The sequence below is a fragment of the Macrobrachium rosenbergii genome, chromosome 12 (genome assembly GCF_040412425.1).
Source record: "Macrobrachium rosenbergii isolate ZJJX-2024 chromosome 12, ASM4041242v1, whole genome shotgun sequence".
NCBI classification, from domain to species: domain Eukaryota; kingdom Metazoa; phylum Arthropoda; class Malacostraca; order Decapoda; family Palaemonidae; genus Macrobrachium; species Macrobrachium rosenbergii.
In genome coordinates, this window is record NC_089752.1 from 65,055,320 (window position 1) to 65,076,634 (window position 21,315).

Here is a 21,315-nt window from a genome sequence, read left to right on the forward strand (position 1 = left end):
GATGACAGATGAGAAGGTACTTCGAGATATTGTAAGGCATGGAATAACACCAATTGCGGAAACCGTTAGAATTGACCTCCAGGTGTGTTATAAGAACTTGGGACAGCAAACTTAATCACTAAGTTCATATAACAAGCAGCGCTCTCTTGATAGGTGTAATGTAGTATATAAGTACACATGTCAAATTACGAACTGTAAGTCGCGAAATATTGCTTGTATAGGAAATACTAAAACTTCACTTTCAAGAAGACTTACTGTGCATTTGAAAAACGGTAGTATTAAAAACCATACTAGAGACGCACACGACTCGGATCTAACCAAGGAAATGCTCGAGGCCGACACCAAAACTATTGACAAAGCCTCCGATACTAAGAGACTAAAATACATTGAGGGCGTATACATAAATATTCATAGACCTCCCTTCAACGTACAAGGAATAAATGCAATAATTTTTCCTTCCGATCGTGAGAGAAGGCACTCATCGGACTAAGTAAATATACCTTCCAGGTTACACCAATAAAATATTTCGGTTATTTTCATTGTCGTTATATTTCATCTGGTTCTACCTTGATAATGATAATTTTGTATTTTGTATCTTACATATACTTTTTACATGTGTGAAAGTGTATTCATTAATTTTACATTAACTATTTGAAAGTATCCTTTACCATTCCTTGTTAATCTTCAATCTTTATTTTTTTACTTTTTGTCTGGTTATTTCCAAGTATGTAAATACTACAATACCACTTCTAGGTAATTATTAACGGTCCAGATCAACAAGTTAGACAACAAATCTGTATGTTTTAACTGACAATTTCAAAACACTAATTGCTAACCGCTGAATATTACTCATTAAGCAGTTATATATTTGACACGTATTCCTTTCAATGAATGGTATGTTGTAGTCGAAAATGTGTCTAGACGAGATGGAACTTCCTGTTCAATGAACACCTATCAACATGAATTTTGGTACTTTACTCCACCAATTACCCAAGGAACACGGGAAGGTAGTAAAGAAAATAGAGAACATTAGTAAGAACCTAATAAACTGCAACTTCGTTGTCATATTCAACGATATTTGTAGAAGGGAAATCTTACTGCTAGCATTCACTAACATATATCAACACACACATATATATATATATATATATATATATATATATATATATATATATATATATATATATATATATATATATATATATATATATATACACACACATATACTTTGCTATCCGTGTAGACACCTCGGGATTATGTATGTAATCAACGGGTAGGTTTGCTTAAAGCAAATGGGTGTTACAGACTGATGCACACACATACAAAGCCACTCCAACATCTTCTAAAAATATAACAGACACCTCACACGTCTCGATTGTCGACCTAACCGCGCAACGACCCCTCGCTGCTAGGAGAAAGGGCGCTGGTGACTGGTACAATACATGTATATACGCTACCGGGGTCTAAGCGATGACAGGCCGGGTAGCCGATCGAGACTACAGTCTACCCCAAAGCCAAATCAAAGTCCTTCAAAGAAGGCATCGTGCTTACCCCATACACAATGGGAAAACAAGCACGTTAAAAGAAGAAGTTATATATAAATGTGTGTATACATGTACAGTATATATATTTATATATAATTACTTCTTGAATTCTTCACGCTTTTTGAATGAGCTTGTCGCTACAAAGCCTTTGCATCCAAGTGCAAGAAATATGAAGCAATTATGATGTCCGGCAGCAGGAAGCGAACCCGTCCCATAATCACAACGTCACATTCCCGCTGCCAAACATCATAATTAGTTCATATTTCTTGCACTTGGATCTTAAGTCTTTGTAGTGACAAGCGCATCCAAAAAAAGCGAAGAATTTGATAAGTTAAGAGGACATTGTAGCTATTACAATTATATATATATATATATATATATATATATATATATATATATATATATATATATAATATATGTATATATATATATATATATATATATATATATATATATATATATATATATATATATACATATATATATATATATATATATATATATATATGTATATATATATATATATATATATATATACATATATATATATATATATATGTATATATATATATATATATATATATATATATATACATATATATATATATATATATATATATGTATATATATATATATATATATATATATATATATATATATATATATATATATTATAACTACTGTGTAAGCTTAATCAGCCAATTATTTGCTAGTAATGATTACTGAACACGGTAAGGGCCGATGAACCCACACAGTGAGTGACTGTGTGATCTTTTGGTATGGCCGAAAAGAATTCATCATGTCACTGGTGAGATAATATCTGTTCAGCTAACTGAACAGAAGACTCTTTTCTTCATGAGCTGGAGTACGAGATCATGAGGAACTCACTGTCTTTGGCATCACCGTTTTCTTTCCCTAGAAAAGCCCTTAAAGAAGTTACTAGAGAATCTTGTATATTTCGGCAAAGGATGATTAACTCTTAAGAGAAATGACCTCGTTGGCCTTCCAGTTAGATATGGAAAACAGGAAATCGTGAAAAATAGGATGATTGAAAGGAATCCCAAATAAAAATGGATTTTATACAGTTTTATGTATGTTAGTTATATTCTGCGCTATCTCTTTGATACGATGTCAAGTAATATTAGACCTGGATAAGATAATGATGCCAAATGTCCCATTAAATATAATTGGGTGATAAGAAAAGACCTTGTATATTTTTTCTAACCTTTCTTAATCTCAAGCTGTAAAAATCAGTGTATACACAACACACACACACAATATATATATATATATATATATATATATATATATATATATATATATATATATATATATATATATATATGTATATTGTGTGTGTGTGTGTGTGTAGCGTTCAGCAAAAACAATACAGGAAAACGCGTTTGGTTATGTAGTGTTTTCGCATTATCATATGACTCATATTAGCAGCGCTCATCGAAATGTTATTAATTTTGCAATTAAACTTTTTCACACTAGTTTCCATAGGTCTAGGTTGCAGTCTATAAGTATAAAACAAAGAGTTTTCCTTTCAGTTTTGTAATTCCTAAGGTAGGTTATTCCTTTTTTTTGTAATTTTTTGTTTTTTTTTTAAGTCCGATTTTGGCACGGTAATACGTGGATATAATTCCAGTTTTGCCATTCCGGCAATAATTTTATGCTTTAGCTTTCGCGGGCTGAGAGTTCAAAGGAATCCAAGTAATAATTTAATAAGCAAATGAGAGTGATCCTGCACATATAGCTTGCATGTTATTTATATTGCTATGCTAAAGAGAGGTCCATCTTTAGTTATAGTTTGCATTATAAAGTTTTCTAACGCTTTTCAATTTCTTGTCATCTGTCTAGTTTTTTTTTTATTTCATAGCAGAATGATGAAAATTTAAGGAGACCACGCAGACAAAATGCTTTACTTCTGTAGACTTCATCATAATTTCACTTTTTCACGAGAGATTTCCACAGATCAACAGAGAGTATGCAGCGGAAAATCTTCACCTAGACCTGTTTTCCGGGGCACAGCCTTTGTATAGTTTTGAGTATTCTAAGATATTCATATCAACGCTTTCATTATTGCGGAACAGAGAGAATCACTAGAGATTAAACAGACACAATGATTCCAGATTGAGCTACTTTTCTGCAAACAAATTAAATTCCCTCTCAACCGTAGATCAGGTTTCAACGGCCATGATATTTTGCCCCCGGGAAGTAGTAGGCCTACTGAGGCAGTTAACCAGCTTTTTCAGAGCCTGAGCGAACGGCCACCACATATCCTGATGCAGGAACCGGTCATGTATGACGATGAAGGTGAGGCCAAGAACAGAACGGCGTCTGCTACGTTCTCTCCCGTTCCGATGGCATTCAGCGGAGTTCTAGACAGCCACTCCTTTGAAAGAAGAAAATAACTCTGTTATTACTTATTTTCCTACTATTAACACAAAGTTATGGAAACTTATTTTGAATTTTTTTATTTTTTTATTATGAAAGGTAAGAGTCACAAGACAGGTCGGCTACATGTAAAGAAACATATTTTGGTTTTTATGACTCATAAGTATATATATTTGTTACGATCCATAACAATTCTATAGCCTATAATACCTAATTTATAAAATGTTATTTTGTTTCTGATAACAACTCATTCAGAGGGAAAAGAGGACGTCAACTTTTCCTTCCCCAAAGAATTGAGGTGGATTGGTTCGTTCTGTCTCCCTTTCTTTTCTTTTCTTTTATTTTCTTTTAGGCCGTCCTACAGAAATTCATGATTTTGTAACCCAAAGGTAATTTTGTGTCTCATCCACTGAACTTTCAGGTGCAGAGAAGCACACATCATAAAGAAATGAGAATTTCCAGGGACCGAGTACTCTTGCAAATTCAGAAAGCTCATGAGCACATACATCTATCAATACGATACGCTCAGATAACAGAAATGAGTTACTGATTGCTCGTATATTATCTGCTGTCACACGTACTGTTGGTTTAATGAAACAGAGGTTCAAAAGGAAATTATAAATGATAAAAAATAATGATTACGTTCATTAGACTAGCTTTGCGGAAGGAAGGAATTTATTAATAAAATCTTTGCCTTCTGACGGTTGAGTTAATTTTTTCGTGACAGGATTTACTGTGATAATAAAAAATAATCCTGGATTCCATCACAGGTTGGTTTGTCTTAAAATCTCACCAATTTCTGCTGGTTCTGTTACCTTTACATCTAAGATATTTCACTGAACCCCATCGAAACAATTTTTTAGACACCCAACATCACATACTTAAAAGTAAAAAGTAAAAAATGTCTCACGTTTCTGAAAGAGTCGTCGTGATGCTCCTTCTCGACCTCCGGCCACATCACAGCTCCCGGGCAGATGTAATTCACGCGAACCTAAATTTGATGATTACTAAATATTACTGACGTTAATATTTCATGGTGATGAATTTGCAATTCAGTGACAGACAACTTCCTCAATTTCAGTTACTAAAAGAAAGATGGGAAAAAGAATTTAGAGCATATTAAATCAGGGAAGAACGGAATTAAAATGGTTAAGTTTATTTGATAAGAAAATCCGCAGCAAAAGATTCGTTATTCCTTTTCCAAACGGGATGAAGTTAGTCACAATTTTGCATTTACGTACGCAATGAAGGAAGCGAAACGAATTATTTTCTTCCCTTTTTACTTATTAATTCCAAGAACAATGAAGGACACGAGTTTATGTGCACAAAAAGTGTGCTAGAGGAAATGTAATTCTACATTAATCATATGTGTCAAAATTATAATCATGGTCCACTAAAGTACAGCAATTGTAACCAAACATTATAGTAACTAGAATAATTATTGCATCGATGTTGTCTTATAATTCTAATAAATTACACACACACACACACACACACATATATATATATATATATATATATATATATATATATATATATATATATATATATATATATATATATATATATATAAATAATACATACATATATATATATATATTTATATATATATATATATATATATATATATATATATATATATATATATATATATATATTCTCATATATATACAAACTTACATACATACATACAAACACACACACACACACACACACACACATATATATATATATAATCATGAAGCTACAAATGTCGCTTAATATCGAAATTCACGCTACCTCGGTCAATGGTTTACGTCAACTGGAGTCGCTGAATAGGCTTTCGTCGCGGGTTCGTGTCCCCACGATTCCAATTCATTTATCACTTATATAAATTCCCCTTCGGCGACAATTCTCCAACGGAGATATACCGAGGTAGCGTGAATTTCGATATTAAGCGACATTTGTAGCTTCATGATTGTATATAAATCACGGTGTGATAAAAATTTCATATATATATATATATATATATATATATATATATATATATATATTATTTATACATAAATATATGTGTATGCATATACATATATATATATATATATATATATATATATATATATATATATATATATACATACATACACATATATAAGTATATAAATATATGTATTTATATATTATATACAAATGTGTATACATGTACATATAAATTATATATAAATATGTGTATACATATACATACATACATACATATATATACACATATATTTTATATATTTAAAAATATAAATATGTGTATACATATATAAATATATATATATATATATATATATATATATATATATATATATATATATATATATATATATGTATGTATGTATGTATGTATATATATATACAGTGTGTGAGCGTGTGAATATTCCTTTACCTCTGGTCCCAATTCAATGGCGAGGTTCTTAGTAGTCATGATGAGTGCAGCTTTGCTGATGCCATAGATAGTCAGAGGTGGAGACGCTTGTTCCCCAATGATGTCACACATATTAATAATGCTCCCCTTCGTCTTACGCAGATGAGGAGATGCTGCCTAAGATATGAAATTAATAATCAATTTTTATTTGCAAACATTCCGATCAGCAATTCCTTTTCCTTAAAGAGAATCGGCCTGGATACTTCAAACTAATTTATGAATTTTCTTCCGTTAAGTTTATAGTCTGAATAAGCGTTCAGAGAGCTATCACATTTTCTTGATAACCAATTAGTCAATGAATGTGCTCACCTTGGCCGAATTTTAAAGTACTGTATTTTCATTGAAATGAAAAACTTGCTTAAACGATATTCATTGCTGAAAAGAGATTTTTTAAAAAGGATTTTGAAAGTTGGAGTACATGATTAGTATGCGATTTGTTAACTTTATGCCAACTGACTGGAAAGTTCAAGAACAGGGAATGAATTTGGGTAGTATGACTTAATATTTTCACTACGTACTGAAGCGAAAGCACAATAAAGAAAGCTATGCCCTCGGTGACACAAATCGAAAACACACCTGGTTAGAAAGGCATATAAATGCCTTGGAGAAGGTGAAAAACTGAGTAATGTCAAATTTCGAAATATGGGAAAGATTAGATTATATTGAGAAAAAGTGATCGAGAAAGCAGTTTCATCCGCTGCACCAAAATCTAATTTCAGAAAAAGAAATGTAGTTGGATCTAGTATCGTAATTCAAGAAAACACCTGCTGAGATTGACCAGATAATCGGACGCATCCCGTCGAGGCCACTGACCCGATGATTTAGGAAATTTCAGGTAATGCGAGAAAACGAAAGAGAAAATCAGACCAACACTGTTTAGTGTAGGGCAAAATTATTTACTTACAACTTCATGCTGAGAGCAATAATTTTTTTGTATGATTTAATGGAATCGCCATACTGTTAATGCAACACAAGTGCTGGTTCAATTTCATTATGAAAATATGAGAGATAATAGAATGCAGTTTACCATGGTGTTTATTAATTTTAGTCATAAAAAGTATAAGTTTAGTAAAGAAAATATAATTTTTCAATGAATGATGTCAAATATAATTTTTCTTAAAGATAAACATTATGACTAAACTGGAAGGACATAGAGCAGTAATGGGGATGGAGGGTGGGGGCTGGGTGGTGGGGGGGGGTACTTGGTTCAATAGACATGAATCACAGTGAGAATCGGAATAACAATGAAAGCGAGTGTGAAGTGCAACCGTCAGGTGCTACTGGCAATGGGTAACAACAAAGATGGAGGGCAAAAAAAGTGAGTGTACGACTAAACGAGGTGGAGTCATCTGATAATAGGTTGAAGATGAAAACTGACTTGTGCTAAGAAATAAGGTGCCTTAAGGTTTGTGTCCATTAACTGATTCCACTGCTGGTCTGTAGCCGTGTCCAGGGGCGTGAGGAAGAACAAGGAAGCGTTGTTCACGAGAAGGTCAAGACGTCCCCACTTCTCCGTCGCCTCCTTCACCAGCCTTCGGCAGGTGTCTACCACGTCTTTGGATAAATCGCCGCTTACGACGAAGGCTGTGTCTGACCGCTGGCTGAAAATTGGGGAAGAAGTTAACAAATTATTAAATAGTTTCATTATTAAGACTGAAATCTCTCTCTCTCTCTCTCTCTCTCTCTCTCTCTCTCTCTCTCTCTCTCTCTCTCTCTCTCTCTCTCTCAAGTTCGTAACGTTATTTTTAAGACATAATTGAGGTCTAATTATGACAGAAATAATATTTAACTGAACGAAGGTTTAAGAATAGTTTTTAGCATGATAATTTTATTGATAAGTTTTTCACTGTCGTTTTTTATTCTTTGAAGAATGTTTTACCTGTAAGTAACTTTAAACTTCATCTTTAAATTCTGAGCCTCTTAGGCAAAACATTACTTGAAGTGTCCGTTTGTCAGTCAGTATATCTTTCTTTATCACCAGACAAGACGCAACTTATAATCTATAACGCAAAGAACCACTCAATCACAAGATGAGAAAGGAATTACCTGTTGAGCTCGTTGGCAAACTCGAGAGCAGCATCCTTGGAAGAATTGCAGTGAATGACTACTTTATATCCAGACTTGTGAAGAGCTGTAGCAATGGCCTTGCCCACTCTGCGGCCACCTCCTGTCACCAAAGCTACGCGACTTGATGCCCAGTCTGGCGGATATTTTAAAAGAGATTATTTAAATTTTGAATGAACTGTTTTGAATTCACAATTAAAGCTTTAAGAAACCTTCTCAAACTCACGAATACATTGGTTCCAAGCTGAAAAGGAGCAGAATTTAATATAAATTAAAATGTTTGTCGAAAGTACTGAAACGTTGGAAGGAAATGATTCATAGATAAAAATGAATTACTCTCCCTATGTGGTCTGAGGGGGAACATTTCAGACAAGCTCACTTTCACTACTAAATGTAGTGAATTATGCCTACCCATTTGCAAATGATGAAATGGAATATCTAAAAGCAAAAAGTCGAGTAATCCTGAAGGGAAATACTTACAAGGAAGAGTGTTTAAAGTGGTACTTTATTGTAACAAGGAAAACATTGTTTTAATAAATGTTTAACCTTTACAATGAAAGGGATAATGTGAGAAGCGATAGATTAACAAAGCATTTATTTAAAAGACATTTTTCTATAAAATTATAAACTGCGCATGAGTTAAAACAATATCAGATTAATTTATATGCAAAAGAGTAGATGAGGTGACTAGTAATAATAATAATAATAATAGGTAGACATAGTTACCTTACGCGAACATCTTGAAGTCATCGATGCTTAGATGCTAAATATATCTATTCTAAGTACTTACCTTACCCATACTATAAATATAGACAGTATTACGACACTCAATATTTGTTGTAAAAGACAGGACCACCAAAATTCTTATGGCTGTCTTCATCATCGTCGGAATGCGCAAATAATGTCAAAGTTTTCAGAGAAAAATTCCAGAGCAAGGCTAACCAAAGAATCAAACCTAACTTTTAATGTTTAATTATCAAATGATATTCCTTTTCCGGTCAAAATGATTTATTTTACAGTCTTTTGAAAAAAAAAAAGAAGGAAAGTCCTGAGGGGGCCAAGAAAGCAACAAAAGGGCTAAGTATTTAGCATCAATTCTCCAACTGAATTCTTTACTAATTTTCAACGAGCGTCTAAAACAACTTGAATAGAAAACGAATTCGATTAACATTATGTTCAGAGGAAACTTAAGTGCGAGACGCTTAAGAAAGGTCGAAGGTAACGCGATATTTTGGCCAAAGAAACCGCAAAAGCCGCACTGGTATTCTATGGTACAAGTGTGATCCTTGGCTGGTTTTTTACTTCATTAAGCTGTAATTAAAGTTCTATTATTAATGACTATAATCATTATTCTGCTGAACATGCCAAAGCTATTATGTTCCAATAAACGTTCTTCCGCATATGTTATGAGCGGTTTTTGCAGTAGTGGAGTGGTGAGGAGTACCTCGCCAAGGACCCGCCGTTTTGATGGCTAACGTTTCACCGACGGACCCATGAACAGTCTCTCTCTCTCTCTCTCTCTCTCTCTCTCTCTCTCTCTCTCTCTCTCTCTCTCTCACCCTGGTTGCTGTTCGCTAAGGTCAACTAGCAGTTAAATATATTATTCACGGCTTGGAACAACAGACACACTGGAATTTAGGAAGAGGGACCATATCGCACATTTCCATATTAGTCTAAGCAAATTAGCCCAAAAATGGATCAAGCCCGGAAGTAATTAGCAAAAAGCAATATTTGGTACCATTAGATCAACAATTTCCTGTAGATTAACTCACTAAAAGCCTCACTTCTTAGCTTCGGTGAAAAAAAAATAAGTGCAAACGTGAACTATGGTCTTTAGCAGGTTTTCACTCAACTTGTGAGGATATTTTTCGCCATTATAGACATGTAGCTACTCTGGTTCAACAAATTCCTTTTTATTTATTAAGAAAATCTGTATGACCTTATTTTACAAGAAATTTTCAGTTAGTATGAGCTTGTCATAATATTTACAGTTGACCTTGGGTTTAAAGAAAGCTAAGTAGTATTGGTATGATTACTGTTTATATAGTATCATCACATTGAGCAAACACATGAATAAAATGTAGATTAAAATCATACTGTTTCCCCTACACAAATAAGTCAAACAAATTTCTGTCTGTTTCATTATAGTTATCATCTATTGGAAGCTCAGGTGTGACAGAGCTGTTGCAACATGATTCACCTTGACAGCCACTACATGCTGGTACGCATTTCAAGGCGCTACGAACACAAGAACAGATATTTCCAGAACACACATTTTTGTTTGAAATTTTGCATTTGCATCTAATAAATAGCAAGATTCTCTCTGGGGCAGGCTCAAAATCTGTCATCACAGGTGTCATAATTCCACTCTTTAGAGACCACCCCCAATCCAGAGGGTTAGGCAGTTAGGACTGAGAGTTTTCCATTGTGCAACTTGAAGGTGGACTCTATATGCATGGAACTTCAATGCACTGTCAGTTGGAGGTAAAATTTCCGTGAACTTGGCATAGTGGAGAGATGACAATGTATCTGATGATTTGCCTTGATAACTAGGAAAGGATGAAAATTATGTTAAGAGCTCTGATATAAATTGATTTCTAACTTATTTTGAATTTTACATGAATACTGGCTATTGAAATTTTATCAAGCATCTGTTGTAAATGAAGTCTTGCACACATGGTATAATTGTAGTAACCTGTCGCAGCAAACAGATCAACCATCTTGCTCAGAGCATCTAGATGCAGTGCCCAGTTTCCTGTTCTTTCTGCATGTATGAATAGCTTTAGGACATCAATATAATGAATATACTGGAGCCAGAATTTTGCTGTTCTAGATTGTACAGCAAGGTAATCTTTATATCTTTTCAGCTGATCTTCTAGCTGGATCAGCTCCTCTGACGTTTGAAGATGTACTTTAAAATTTATTGGATCCTCATGAAGTTTCCTGTCAATCAATTCCAGGTTTTCTACTTGTTCTGTTGTTAAGGTTCTACAAATTTAAATACAGGGTCCCTTTGAATAAAGATGTCCATTTCAGAGCTGCTCACATCACTATCTTGTCTATATTCTTCGCCCTCCTCTTCTGTACTCATTTCAGTTCTATCAATATGAGCTGGAAAAATGTAGACAAAAGCTTTGAATGAAGTGCTGAGGTGATAAGAAAGTAACCTCTAAGAGCCCTTGAAATTGCTTTTCCAGACAGCATGTGTTCCACTGCATTGTTACCATACACAGTGCTGAGTGCCTCAGAAATTCCAGACCCTTTCATAACGTCACCAATACTTCCAAGGAAACTCATCATGAGATGAAAACCACCCAAGATCAGAACCACATTCATTGATTTTGCTTGCACTACCTCCATTGCTTTTAACCAAAGTGGCTGATCAAAAGTTACCATGGGTGCTTGAACTTTCAGACATTTAGATTGGTCTATGATGAATAACAATGTTGAGTATATGCATGAGAGATCTGAAGGGTTTAGATCAATTATTGGAAGGAGGACACCGAAGATTTTCCAGGATATTCTCCTCCACAGACTTCATTCATATAGCCAGACCAGTTTGGACGAGTTCCCTTATCTTTCAAGAATATAGCGCTGCTGCAGAGTAAATCTAGTTGGACGGGAGAATGAATGTCTTGCATAAGATCCAGCGTACATCTTTCCTTGAAGATCATTTTCGACAGTCCAGTTGTTGATAATGACGAATAGTTTATGATTGGGATGCCTTTGTGTTTAATCACATCTTCTACCTTCTTCAATTTGTTGCGTTTGATTGGAGAGTGACTTGTTGGATATGAAGAACCAAGGTTACTAGTGGTCGACAATATTATGCCCATGCCGTGTAGGGAGCCTTTTCCATCCAAGGTTCTGACGTTGTGATCGACGTTGTCAGCTGACCACTGGGTAAACGATTCAGCTAATTTGCTAACTTCTTTCTCATAGCTGTCATTTTCCATAGCAAACTGTTTATACCTGGTTACTTCATCCACGCTCACACAAAAACGTAATTTGTTAAGCTGATCAATAAGCCACCTTGATCCAAAGACATGGTCAACATCCACACCCAGCCCAAAAAGTATGGGTGGTACAGATGATCGTGGACGGGTGGCGCTAACTAATGCTTGACCAATACTGCATTGTTTTAATGTATTTTTATAGATACACTGCATAAACAATCGCAGTTTCCAAGGAATCCATTACAATGCATGTTCAGTACTCTGCATCTTTTCTGTTGTTGGGTACCGCTCACAGTCGAAATTGCTGGATCGAATATCATCTAATATCAATTTGCAGCCATTGATATTATTCTTTCAGCTTCATCCTGAGTACTAGACTTTCGATCCTGGTACCATTTGCCATTAATTAAGTATTCCATCATGTTACGGAAACAAACCTTACTACTTTTACCCTCCCCTTCAAAAATAGTAATGTGGCCTCCATACCTTTGCTTTAACTTTGTTTTCAACCATTTCTGTCTATACATACTATCCACAGAGCCAGCTATTTCTACCAGTCTATTATAGATCTCAGCCACGGTGTGGATTTCAGCATCAGATTCCAACCAAGTGCAAACTACATTGAAATAAGCCATCCTATCTTGATCATTTGGTCTTCCAGGTGTAGAACTTGCTGGTATATTTATCTTGAATTCATTTCGACAATGAAAGTGACATCGCGCTTCAGCTGCTACCAAATCAATACAATCCAATAGTCTCCTTTTCACATTTTCTGCGGGTTAGTCATTTCTAGAAGAGCAGATTGAGAGCAAGGTTTTCCGCACTGAAAGTACTTGAACTTGCCGCCAATCAGTGCGATCAGGGTGGTTTCTTTTGTAAACACACTCTTTCCCACATACTATGCACTGTTTTTTCCAGTTAAACCTGGGTATCTTACCCCAGATCGTCTTGTTGCCAATTTTTGCATTTTCATCTTGCTCTCAGTTGGCTCTGGTGACTTTCGTTTCATTTCACTGTATACACTTTTCTGGCAATCTCTGTGAATACGAATTATTGTTCCACTTGCTTTACTTGTCAAAAGCATATTAGTCATTTGATAATCACCTATTGATTTGCTATATTCAACAAGATTTTCCACTCCTTTCTTCACAGTTGTGAGATCTTGATGTTGTGACTGGGGATCTTTGCATTTAATACAGCAATATTCATGTAATGCTTCATCCATGGTCGTATGATCCTGTGTCTTCGAACTGTTTCCTTTTTCACAATCCATCACTAATCTTTTCTTGTCCACTTTACAACCTGTGATATCAAAAGATGGAACTACAATAAATTAGAATAAAACAAAATAGAAATGATCAAAACAACACTTAAAATCGAAATTTGCATAGAATAAAACAGATTCTAGTTTCACTCTTAAAATTTTATTATACCCAAAATAGCTAAATTACAGAATCCTTTTAAAAAAACTGCTATTTCTTGAATATATTGGTATATTTAGAAACTGTAAAAACTATTTTCAAGATAATACAAAAAGTATATTAAGATCGCTGTTAAAAGTAGTACATTTGATCCAATAATGATACAGGCGAAAAATGGAAAAAAATGCGATTCTAATGGTACCAAATACGTCTTTATGCTAGTTACTTTCGGGTTCAATCCTAATTTGCTTACACTATATGGTTCATTGATCACACTGGTCCCTAAATTTACGAGCTGAGTACGCTACCACTGAGACATTAGGCCTTACCTTACCTTACAGACCTTACAATTCGTTCGGGTTGCCCCAGGTCCCTCAGTGTGAGGCGCCTTTGATGTCTACCAGAGAGTTGCTAACGCATCTTCCGGTATATTTTGCATCTTCCAGTCTTGGATGGTCTGGGATGCATCTTAGATATTTGTCGAGCTTATTCTTAAACACATCTACGCTCACTCCTGTTATGTTCCTCAGATGAGCTGGTAGCGCATTGAATAGACGCTGCATTATCGATGCTGGTGCGTGGTGGATTAATGTCCTGTGTGCTTTCCTTAATTTTCCTGGTATAGTTTTTGGCACTATTAATCTACCTCTGCTTGCTCTTTTTGATAATTTTAGTTCCATGATGTTTTCAGTAATTCCTTCTATCTGTTTCCATGCTTGAATTACCATGTAGCGTTCTCTTCTCCTTTCAAGACTATATAAATTTAAGAATTGTAGTCTTTCCCAGTAGTCAAGGTCCTTAACTTCTTCTATTCTAGCTGTAAATGACCTTTGTACACTCTCTATTTGTGCAATATCCTTTTGGTAGTGTGGGTACCATATTATATTGCAATATTCAAGTGGACTACGTACGTACGTTTTATAAAGCATAATCATGTGTTCAGCTTTTCTTGTTTTGAAGTGCCGGAACAACATTCCCATTTTTGCTTTGCATTTTGCCAATAAATTGCTATTTGATCATTGCATAACATATTCCTATTCAACATCACACCAAGGTCTTTAACTGCTTCCTTGTTTGTGATTGTCTCATTATTAGGTCCTTTATATGCATATAGCATTCCTACTTTATCACCATAGTTCATTGATTCAAATTTATCAGAGTTAAATACCATCCTATTTATCTCTGCCCATTTATATATTTTGTTTAGGTCTCTTTGTAGCGAGTTCCTATCTTCATCACAAGCAATTTCTCTACTTATTCTTGTGTCATCTGCGAAACTTCTTACTACTGAGTCCTTAACATTACTGTCTATGTCTGCAATCATAATCACAAACAGCAATGCAGCTAACACCGTACCCTGTGGTACACCGGATATTACCGTAGCTTCATCCGATTTCTCATCGTTTGCAATCACTATGTGTTTTCTGTTTTGCAAAAATTCTTTTATCCATCTTCCTACTTTGTCAACAATGTTATGTTTTCTAATTTTTTTTCGCTAATATATTATGATCTACCTTGTCAAAAGCTTTTGCAAAGTCTAGGTAAACCACATCTGTATCTTTTTCATTTATCATATTTTTATATATGCTTTCATGGTGGACTAACAGTTGGGTTTGTGTACTTTTTCCGGGTACAAAACCATGTTGTCCTATATTGAACAATCTATTTTTCATTAAATGTTTCATTATATTTTTTTTTTCAATACCCTTTCATATACTTTCATAATATGAGATGTCAGACTCACAGGCCTATAATTACTTGCCTCTAGTCTTGAACCACTTTTGAAAGTAGGAGTAATATATGCTAATTTATGCTCATCATAAATCTTGCCTGTATCTATACTTTGTCTTAATAATATTGCTAGCAGGTTTGCGATTGAATGAACCACTTTCTTTAACAATATGGCAGGTACTCCATCTGGTCCTGCTGCTGATCCATTTTTAATTTCATTAATAGCCTGTACAATATTGGCTTCTGTAATATCTATATCTGATAAGTATTCAGTATTTTCATCTCTTATTTCTGTATCATTATCTTCATTGTCAATTCTAGGTGTAAATTCACTCTTATATCTTTCTGCTAATATGTTACATATTTCCTTTTTTCATTCGTTAATAGCCCTTCAATTCTTAGAGGGCCTATTTCTACTCTTATTTTATTCATCTTTTTGCATATGAATAAAAAATTTTTAGTTTTTGCTTGATATTTTGTAGTGTCATTTCTTCTAGGTTCCATTTTTCATTTTCTTTTGATTGTATAATCTTTTGTTCTGCATTTTCTATCTTACTTTTAGTTCCATCACTTTCCATGCATTCTTTTCTTTTGCAAGAGCTTTTTTCCACTTTCTAATTTTCTGGAACAAGATCCTTCTGTCTCTTGGAATTCGTGACTGATGATTACTTTTTTCTTCGGTATATATTTTCCACTATTTCCTCTAATATTTTATATAATATATCGGTATTTACCTGTATATCATCACTTACAAATATGTTTTCCCATTCTTTGTTTAATTCTTCATTTATTTTTGACCAATTTATATTCTTACTATAGAAATTGTATTTTCCATATCCTTCCCATTTTTTCGTCTCTTGCTTTTCTCTGTTTTCGTATGTTCTGGAACGGACTGTTAGTTCTATGACATTATGGTCCGAAATACTCGTGTTATATACTATTATTTCTTTAACATAGTTCACCTCATTCACAAATACTAGGTCTAAAATATTATCCTTTCTTGTTGGTAGGTGATTTATTTGCTGAATGTTATGTTCTAGTAGCATATCTAATAGCTTTTCAAATTTCCTCTTATCTTCTGCACTACTATTGCTCTCTTTTTTATATGTATAAATACAACCACAGTCTCCTATTCGTTCTTTCCATTCTACAAAAGGAAAGTTAAAGTCTCCGGTTAGGAGTATAGTCCAGTCCTTGTGATTTCTACATATTTCATCCAATTTTTCAATTATTATGTCAAACTCTTTTAGTATTAGGGGTCTATATATTACAATGTTCACTAATTTTTTCAGATTCAAATTCTACCGCTATTAATTCACATTCTGTGTTACTATATTTCTCACAGATTTTTCCTTGATTGGCATCTCTCCCATATATCGCGGTTCCCCCTTGATTTCTATTTTTTCTATCTGATCTATAAGTTTGAAACCCTTTATCTGGTCATCATTACCAGTCTCTTGGGAATACCAGGTTTCACTTATATTCAATATTTCTATTTTTCATTTTGGGTTAGTTCTTCTAAGAACTCTATATTTCTTTTGAGTTACTCGAAACTAAACCCTCGATCAGAAAGTTCATCACTATGATGGTTTTGCGTATTATCTCCATTATCTAATATGGGTAATAATAAGGATTTTCCCATGTCTCTTTCCTGTTCTGATATGTTGATCTTTTTTTCATTTCCAGAAATTCGTACATTAAAAAAATCCAACTTTTCCATTATATTTGATCTTCCAGCTTCATATTTATTCACTTTGTGCATAAACCTGCACTTATCTCCATATCTGCACCATCCCCAGCATCATAGATACATTGCTTGTTCCTTGTGCTATATCTAGGTGCTGATGGCTCATATCGTGGTGCTGACATTTCATAATGTGTTGTTGGCTTGTTTTTGCCTTCATCACAAGATCTTTGTTCTTTTCTTTATTTGTTTAATTTTTACCTTGGTTTTTATATGTATTTGATTTTGATTTTGGTTTTCATGGCTACAGGATGCATGTACCTACATTTCTTATTAAACCTACATCCATTTCCTTCTTTCCAGTTTCTACATATTTTTGGATGTAGATCGCTGCATTCCTCTTCATAGCCATCTAGATATGCACATTTGCCATAGATCTCATAATTGTGACATATCTTGGGATGTTTGTAATAACATCTTTCACCAAACCTGCATTCCCTCTTTTCAAAAGGGTGCATACTGTGTCTTTCTTTTCTTTTTTTTTTCTTGTTCTTTCCCATCAGTATGGAGATCCGGGTACAACCTCTTTGGGATTTTATTTTGATTTATCATGTCATAATTTATTTCGTCATATGTATGTTGCTGTATTGCCTCATATGTAGAATCTATGATTTTCTCTGCATCCATACTATTATCCTGTTCTTTGTTTTCATTAATCTTTTCTCTCTCTTCAGTCTTATTTTCTTCTTTTCTATTTTCCTCTTCTTCCTCTTCTTCATCTTCTTCATCCTCCACAATCTGTACATTAAGTCTTGATTTAATGACCTTGTCTATCCATACTAGACATGTTTATCAAAATATTTTTGTGTCCTTATTTCTATTTTGCTCTACTTCAGCACATGAAGGGTGTGTCGGTACGTGGCAAGCATAGCATTTCCTAATCAGGTTTTGTGGATTTACAATGCTATACCACACTCTACATAGTTTACATGCTTTAGGCATCCGTTTGCCTATTGCATCAATCAATATATTCACTAATTCCACCGTACTTATTTTCTTTGATGGAATGTGTTGATTTTTGTAGATTTTCTTTATAAGTCTTTTGATAACTTGAACTTTCATTGGTATCCCTTCTATTATTTTCATTATATTTTCTACCGATTTGCTCCAGTTTGAAGGATTGTATCCTTTCAATATGTCTGTGAATGCTTTCACATCTTTTTGGTCGATGTTGCAATTCATCTCCACGATCAGCAAACCAAGTTCCCTTCCTGCCAATTCATCATATTGAATATCTCCGATGCAAGCAAGGTTTCTCCACCTTTTGCCACTGTTGGTTGACTCCTCCATGATTTTCAGATTTTATTAATTCACTCAAACAACTTATTAGACGGTTTATCACTCTAATCTGATATTAAGCTAATCACCGATAGTTCACGAACACTTTTAGCTATATTTCATTCGCTAATTGTATGTAAGACGCGTATTATCGGGTAGATTATCCAGACCATGAACGATTACGTCTCACCGAGAGAATGTCACATCACAGAGAGAGAGAGAGAGAGAGAGAGAGAGAGAGAGAGAGAGAGAGAGAGAGAGAGAGAGAGAGATGTGCCTTTCACATCTTAAAATAATGGTATACAAAATGAATAACTGAAAAACACAGTTGCAAAGATTTGTGTTCTCATGATTTCTTGTTTCAAGAAAAGACAGAGTTTTTAATCTTTTAATAATACTTTTTTTGTCCCTGGCACAGTTGTGTGCATCTCTTTCCATCACACACAAACACACGCACACACATTTATATGTATGTATATATATACTGTACAGTGTGTGTGTGTGTGTATATATATATATATATATATATATATATATATATATATATATTTATATATATATATATATATATATATATATATATATATGTGTGTGTGTGTGTGTGTGTGTGTGTATGTGTGTGGAATCTACTAGTCACTTTTTACCAGATATGCATGCATGCCACTGAAAGGCCACGTGGAGATGTAGTGACGTCATTGTACTTGACGTAGTGCACTGTAGGCATTACTTAAGGTTCTTTGCAGCGCCCCTTCGGCCCCTGAATGCAACCCTCCCCCCCTCATTCTTTTTACTATACCTCCATTCATATTCTCTTTCTTCCATCTTACTTTCCACCATCAAACAATTGTTTCAACATTATTTTTAGCGTTGACTAACCTCATAAGTCCCAGCGGTTTGCCATTGGCCTAAAGTTTATATTACAACTCTACTACAAAGCCTCTGAAATTCTGACATCTGTAGTTTGAAAAATTCTAGCAGTATAGAGGCCATTGTGATTATGAAAATTATATATATATATATATATATATGTATATATATATATATATATATATATATATATATATATATATATATATATATATATATATATATATATATGAGAGAGAGCGAGAGAGAGAGAGAGAGAGAGAGAGAGTGTGTGTGTATATGAGTGCATGTGGGCTTGGATACTGTCATTAGATTGCCCATATAATAAGACCACCGCCTCACCTTCCATCCTGAGAGCGAACGGTGAATACTACCACTGACCACAGGTGACTGAACATCAGAGCATTCTGCTCATCTTATATCCTATATCAGCGTCGTAGGCGTGACTAATCCATTCTTACTGAGCTTAGAGAGAGAGTGAGAGAGAGAGAGAGAGGAGTTCAGATTTATGGAGCTTTTGTTTTATCGTTTAATCTTTAATGTTTGAAAAAAATATGACAATTATTTTTTATCATAAACAAATTAACATTATCAATTTTTATCACTTTAATTTTTTGTGTTATCAGAGACAGATAGTAAACGAAGAAACGACAAAATTCAGCTTTTAAGTTGTGCCATATATATATATATATATATATATATATATATATATATATATATATATATATATATATATATATATATATATATATAAGCATATATATGTATATATATACACATATATATTTATATATATACATATATATGTATATATATGTACACATATACTTTTATATACATATACATATACTTATATATACATGTATATATATATATATATATATATATATATATATATATATATATATATATATATATATATATATATATATATCCATCCGTATCATACCTATACCCATACCCAAAACCATATCTGTGTCTCACCCATACCCATACCTATATCTGTGCCATACCTATACCCATATCTGTACCATACCTAAACCCATATCCAAACTCATACCCATTCCATACCCATACCCACATCTGTACCATATCCATACCTATACACAGACCTGTACCATACCCATACCTATACCCATATCTGTACCATACCAGTACCTATACCCATACCCATACTGATACCCATACCCTTGCCATACCCATACCTATACCCATACCCATATCCATTCCATACCTACAGTATATCCATATCCATACCCATACTGTTCCTCATTGGGCGGGTTCCGTTCTCAGCTAGCAGTCTGTTGGCCGTGAGTTCGAATCTCTGACCGGCCAGGGATTATAAAGAGGAATTTATTTCTGGTGATAGAAATTCATTTCTCGCTATAATGTGGTTCAGATTCCACAATAAGCTGTAGGTCCTGTTGCTAGGTAACCAGTTGGTTCTTAGCCACGTAAAATAGATCTAATCCTTCGGGCCAGCCCTAGGAGAGCTGTTAATTAGCTCAGTGGTCTGGTTAAACTAAGGTATACTCAACTTTCATACCCATACCATACCATTCCCATACCCGTACCCATATATCTGTATCATACCCATATCCATACCATACCATACCAATATCATACACTTACCCATACCCACAACTAAATTAACCCTATTGATAATAATCAGCAAAAGGCTACGGGCAGCACCAGCCCCGTTTACCTTCCAGTCATATACAAACAACTGGCCATATCTTGGTGTAGGTGCAGGAGCAGTTGCCGATGGGTTTTGAACCAATGCTGATGCCATTGGCAGTTCCAGACCATCACCAGTAGTGCCAGGTGTTGTTCTAGAATTATCCGCCAAGTCCATTTCGAA

At 34.2% G+C, this 21,315-nt stretch overlaps 2 protein-coding genes across 2 annotated transcripts in view; one reads left to right on the forward strand and one right to left on the reverse strand.

Annotated features, from left to right (window-relative positions):
• The window catches only part of LOC136843705 (uncharacterized), a 462,741-nt gene that overhangs the window by 331,686 nt on the left and 109,740 nt on the right, over positions 1–21,315 (forward strand). The gene's annotated exons all lie outside the window — the stretch shown is intronic.
• LOC136843703 (3-oxoacyl-[acyl-carrier-protein] reductase FabG-like) lies at positions 3,456–19,931 on the reverse strand. Its single transcript, XM_067112289.1, has 6 exons — positions 19,797–19,931; positions 8,440–8,593; positions 7,772–7,994; positions 6,355–6,510; positions 4,855–4,935; positions 3,456–3,942 (listed from the first exon to the last, which is right to left on the reverse strand). Exons 1-6 carry the CDS (start codon positions 19,801–19,803, stop codon positions 3,799–3,801), a joined length of 765 nt encoding a protein of 254 aa, XP_066968390.1. The 5' UTR covers positions 19,804–19,931; the 3' UTR covers positions 3,456–3,798.

Bases quoted from the DNA above. Each gene is read 5' to 3' on its own strand.
- LOC136843703 (XM_067112289.1), bottom strand. The intron at 7,995-8,439 runs GTAATTCCTTTC...CCCAATTTTCAG, and splicing joins TTTGCCAACGAGCTCAACAG to CCAGCGGTCAGACACAGCCT. The intron at 3,943-4,854 runs GTGAGACATTTT...CTTCTTTCAAAG, and splicing joins ACGACGACTCTTTCAGAAAC to GAGTGGCTGTCTAGAACTCC.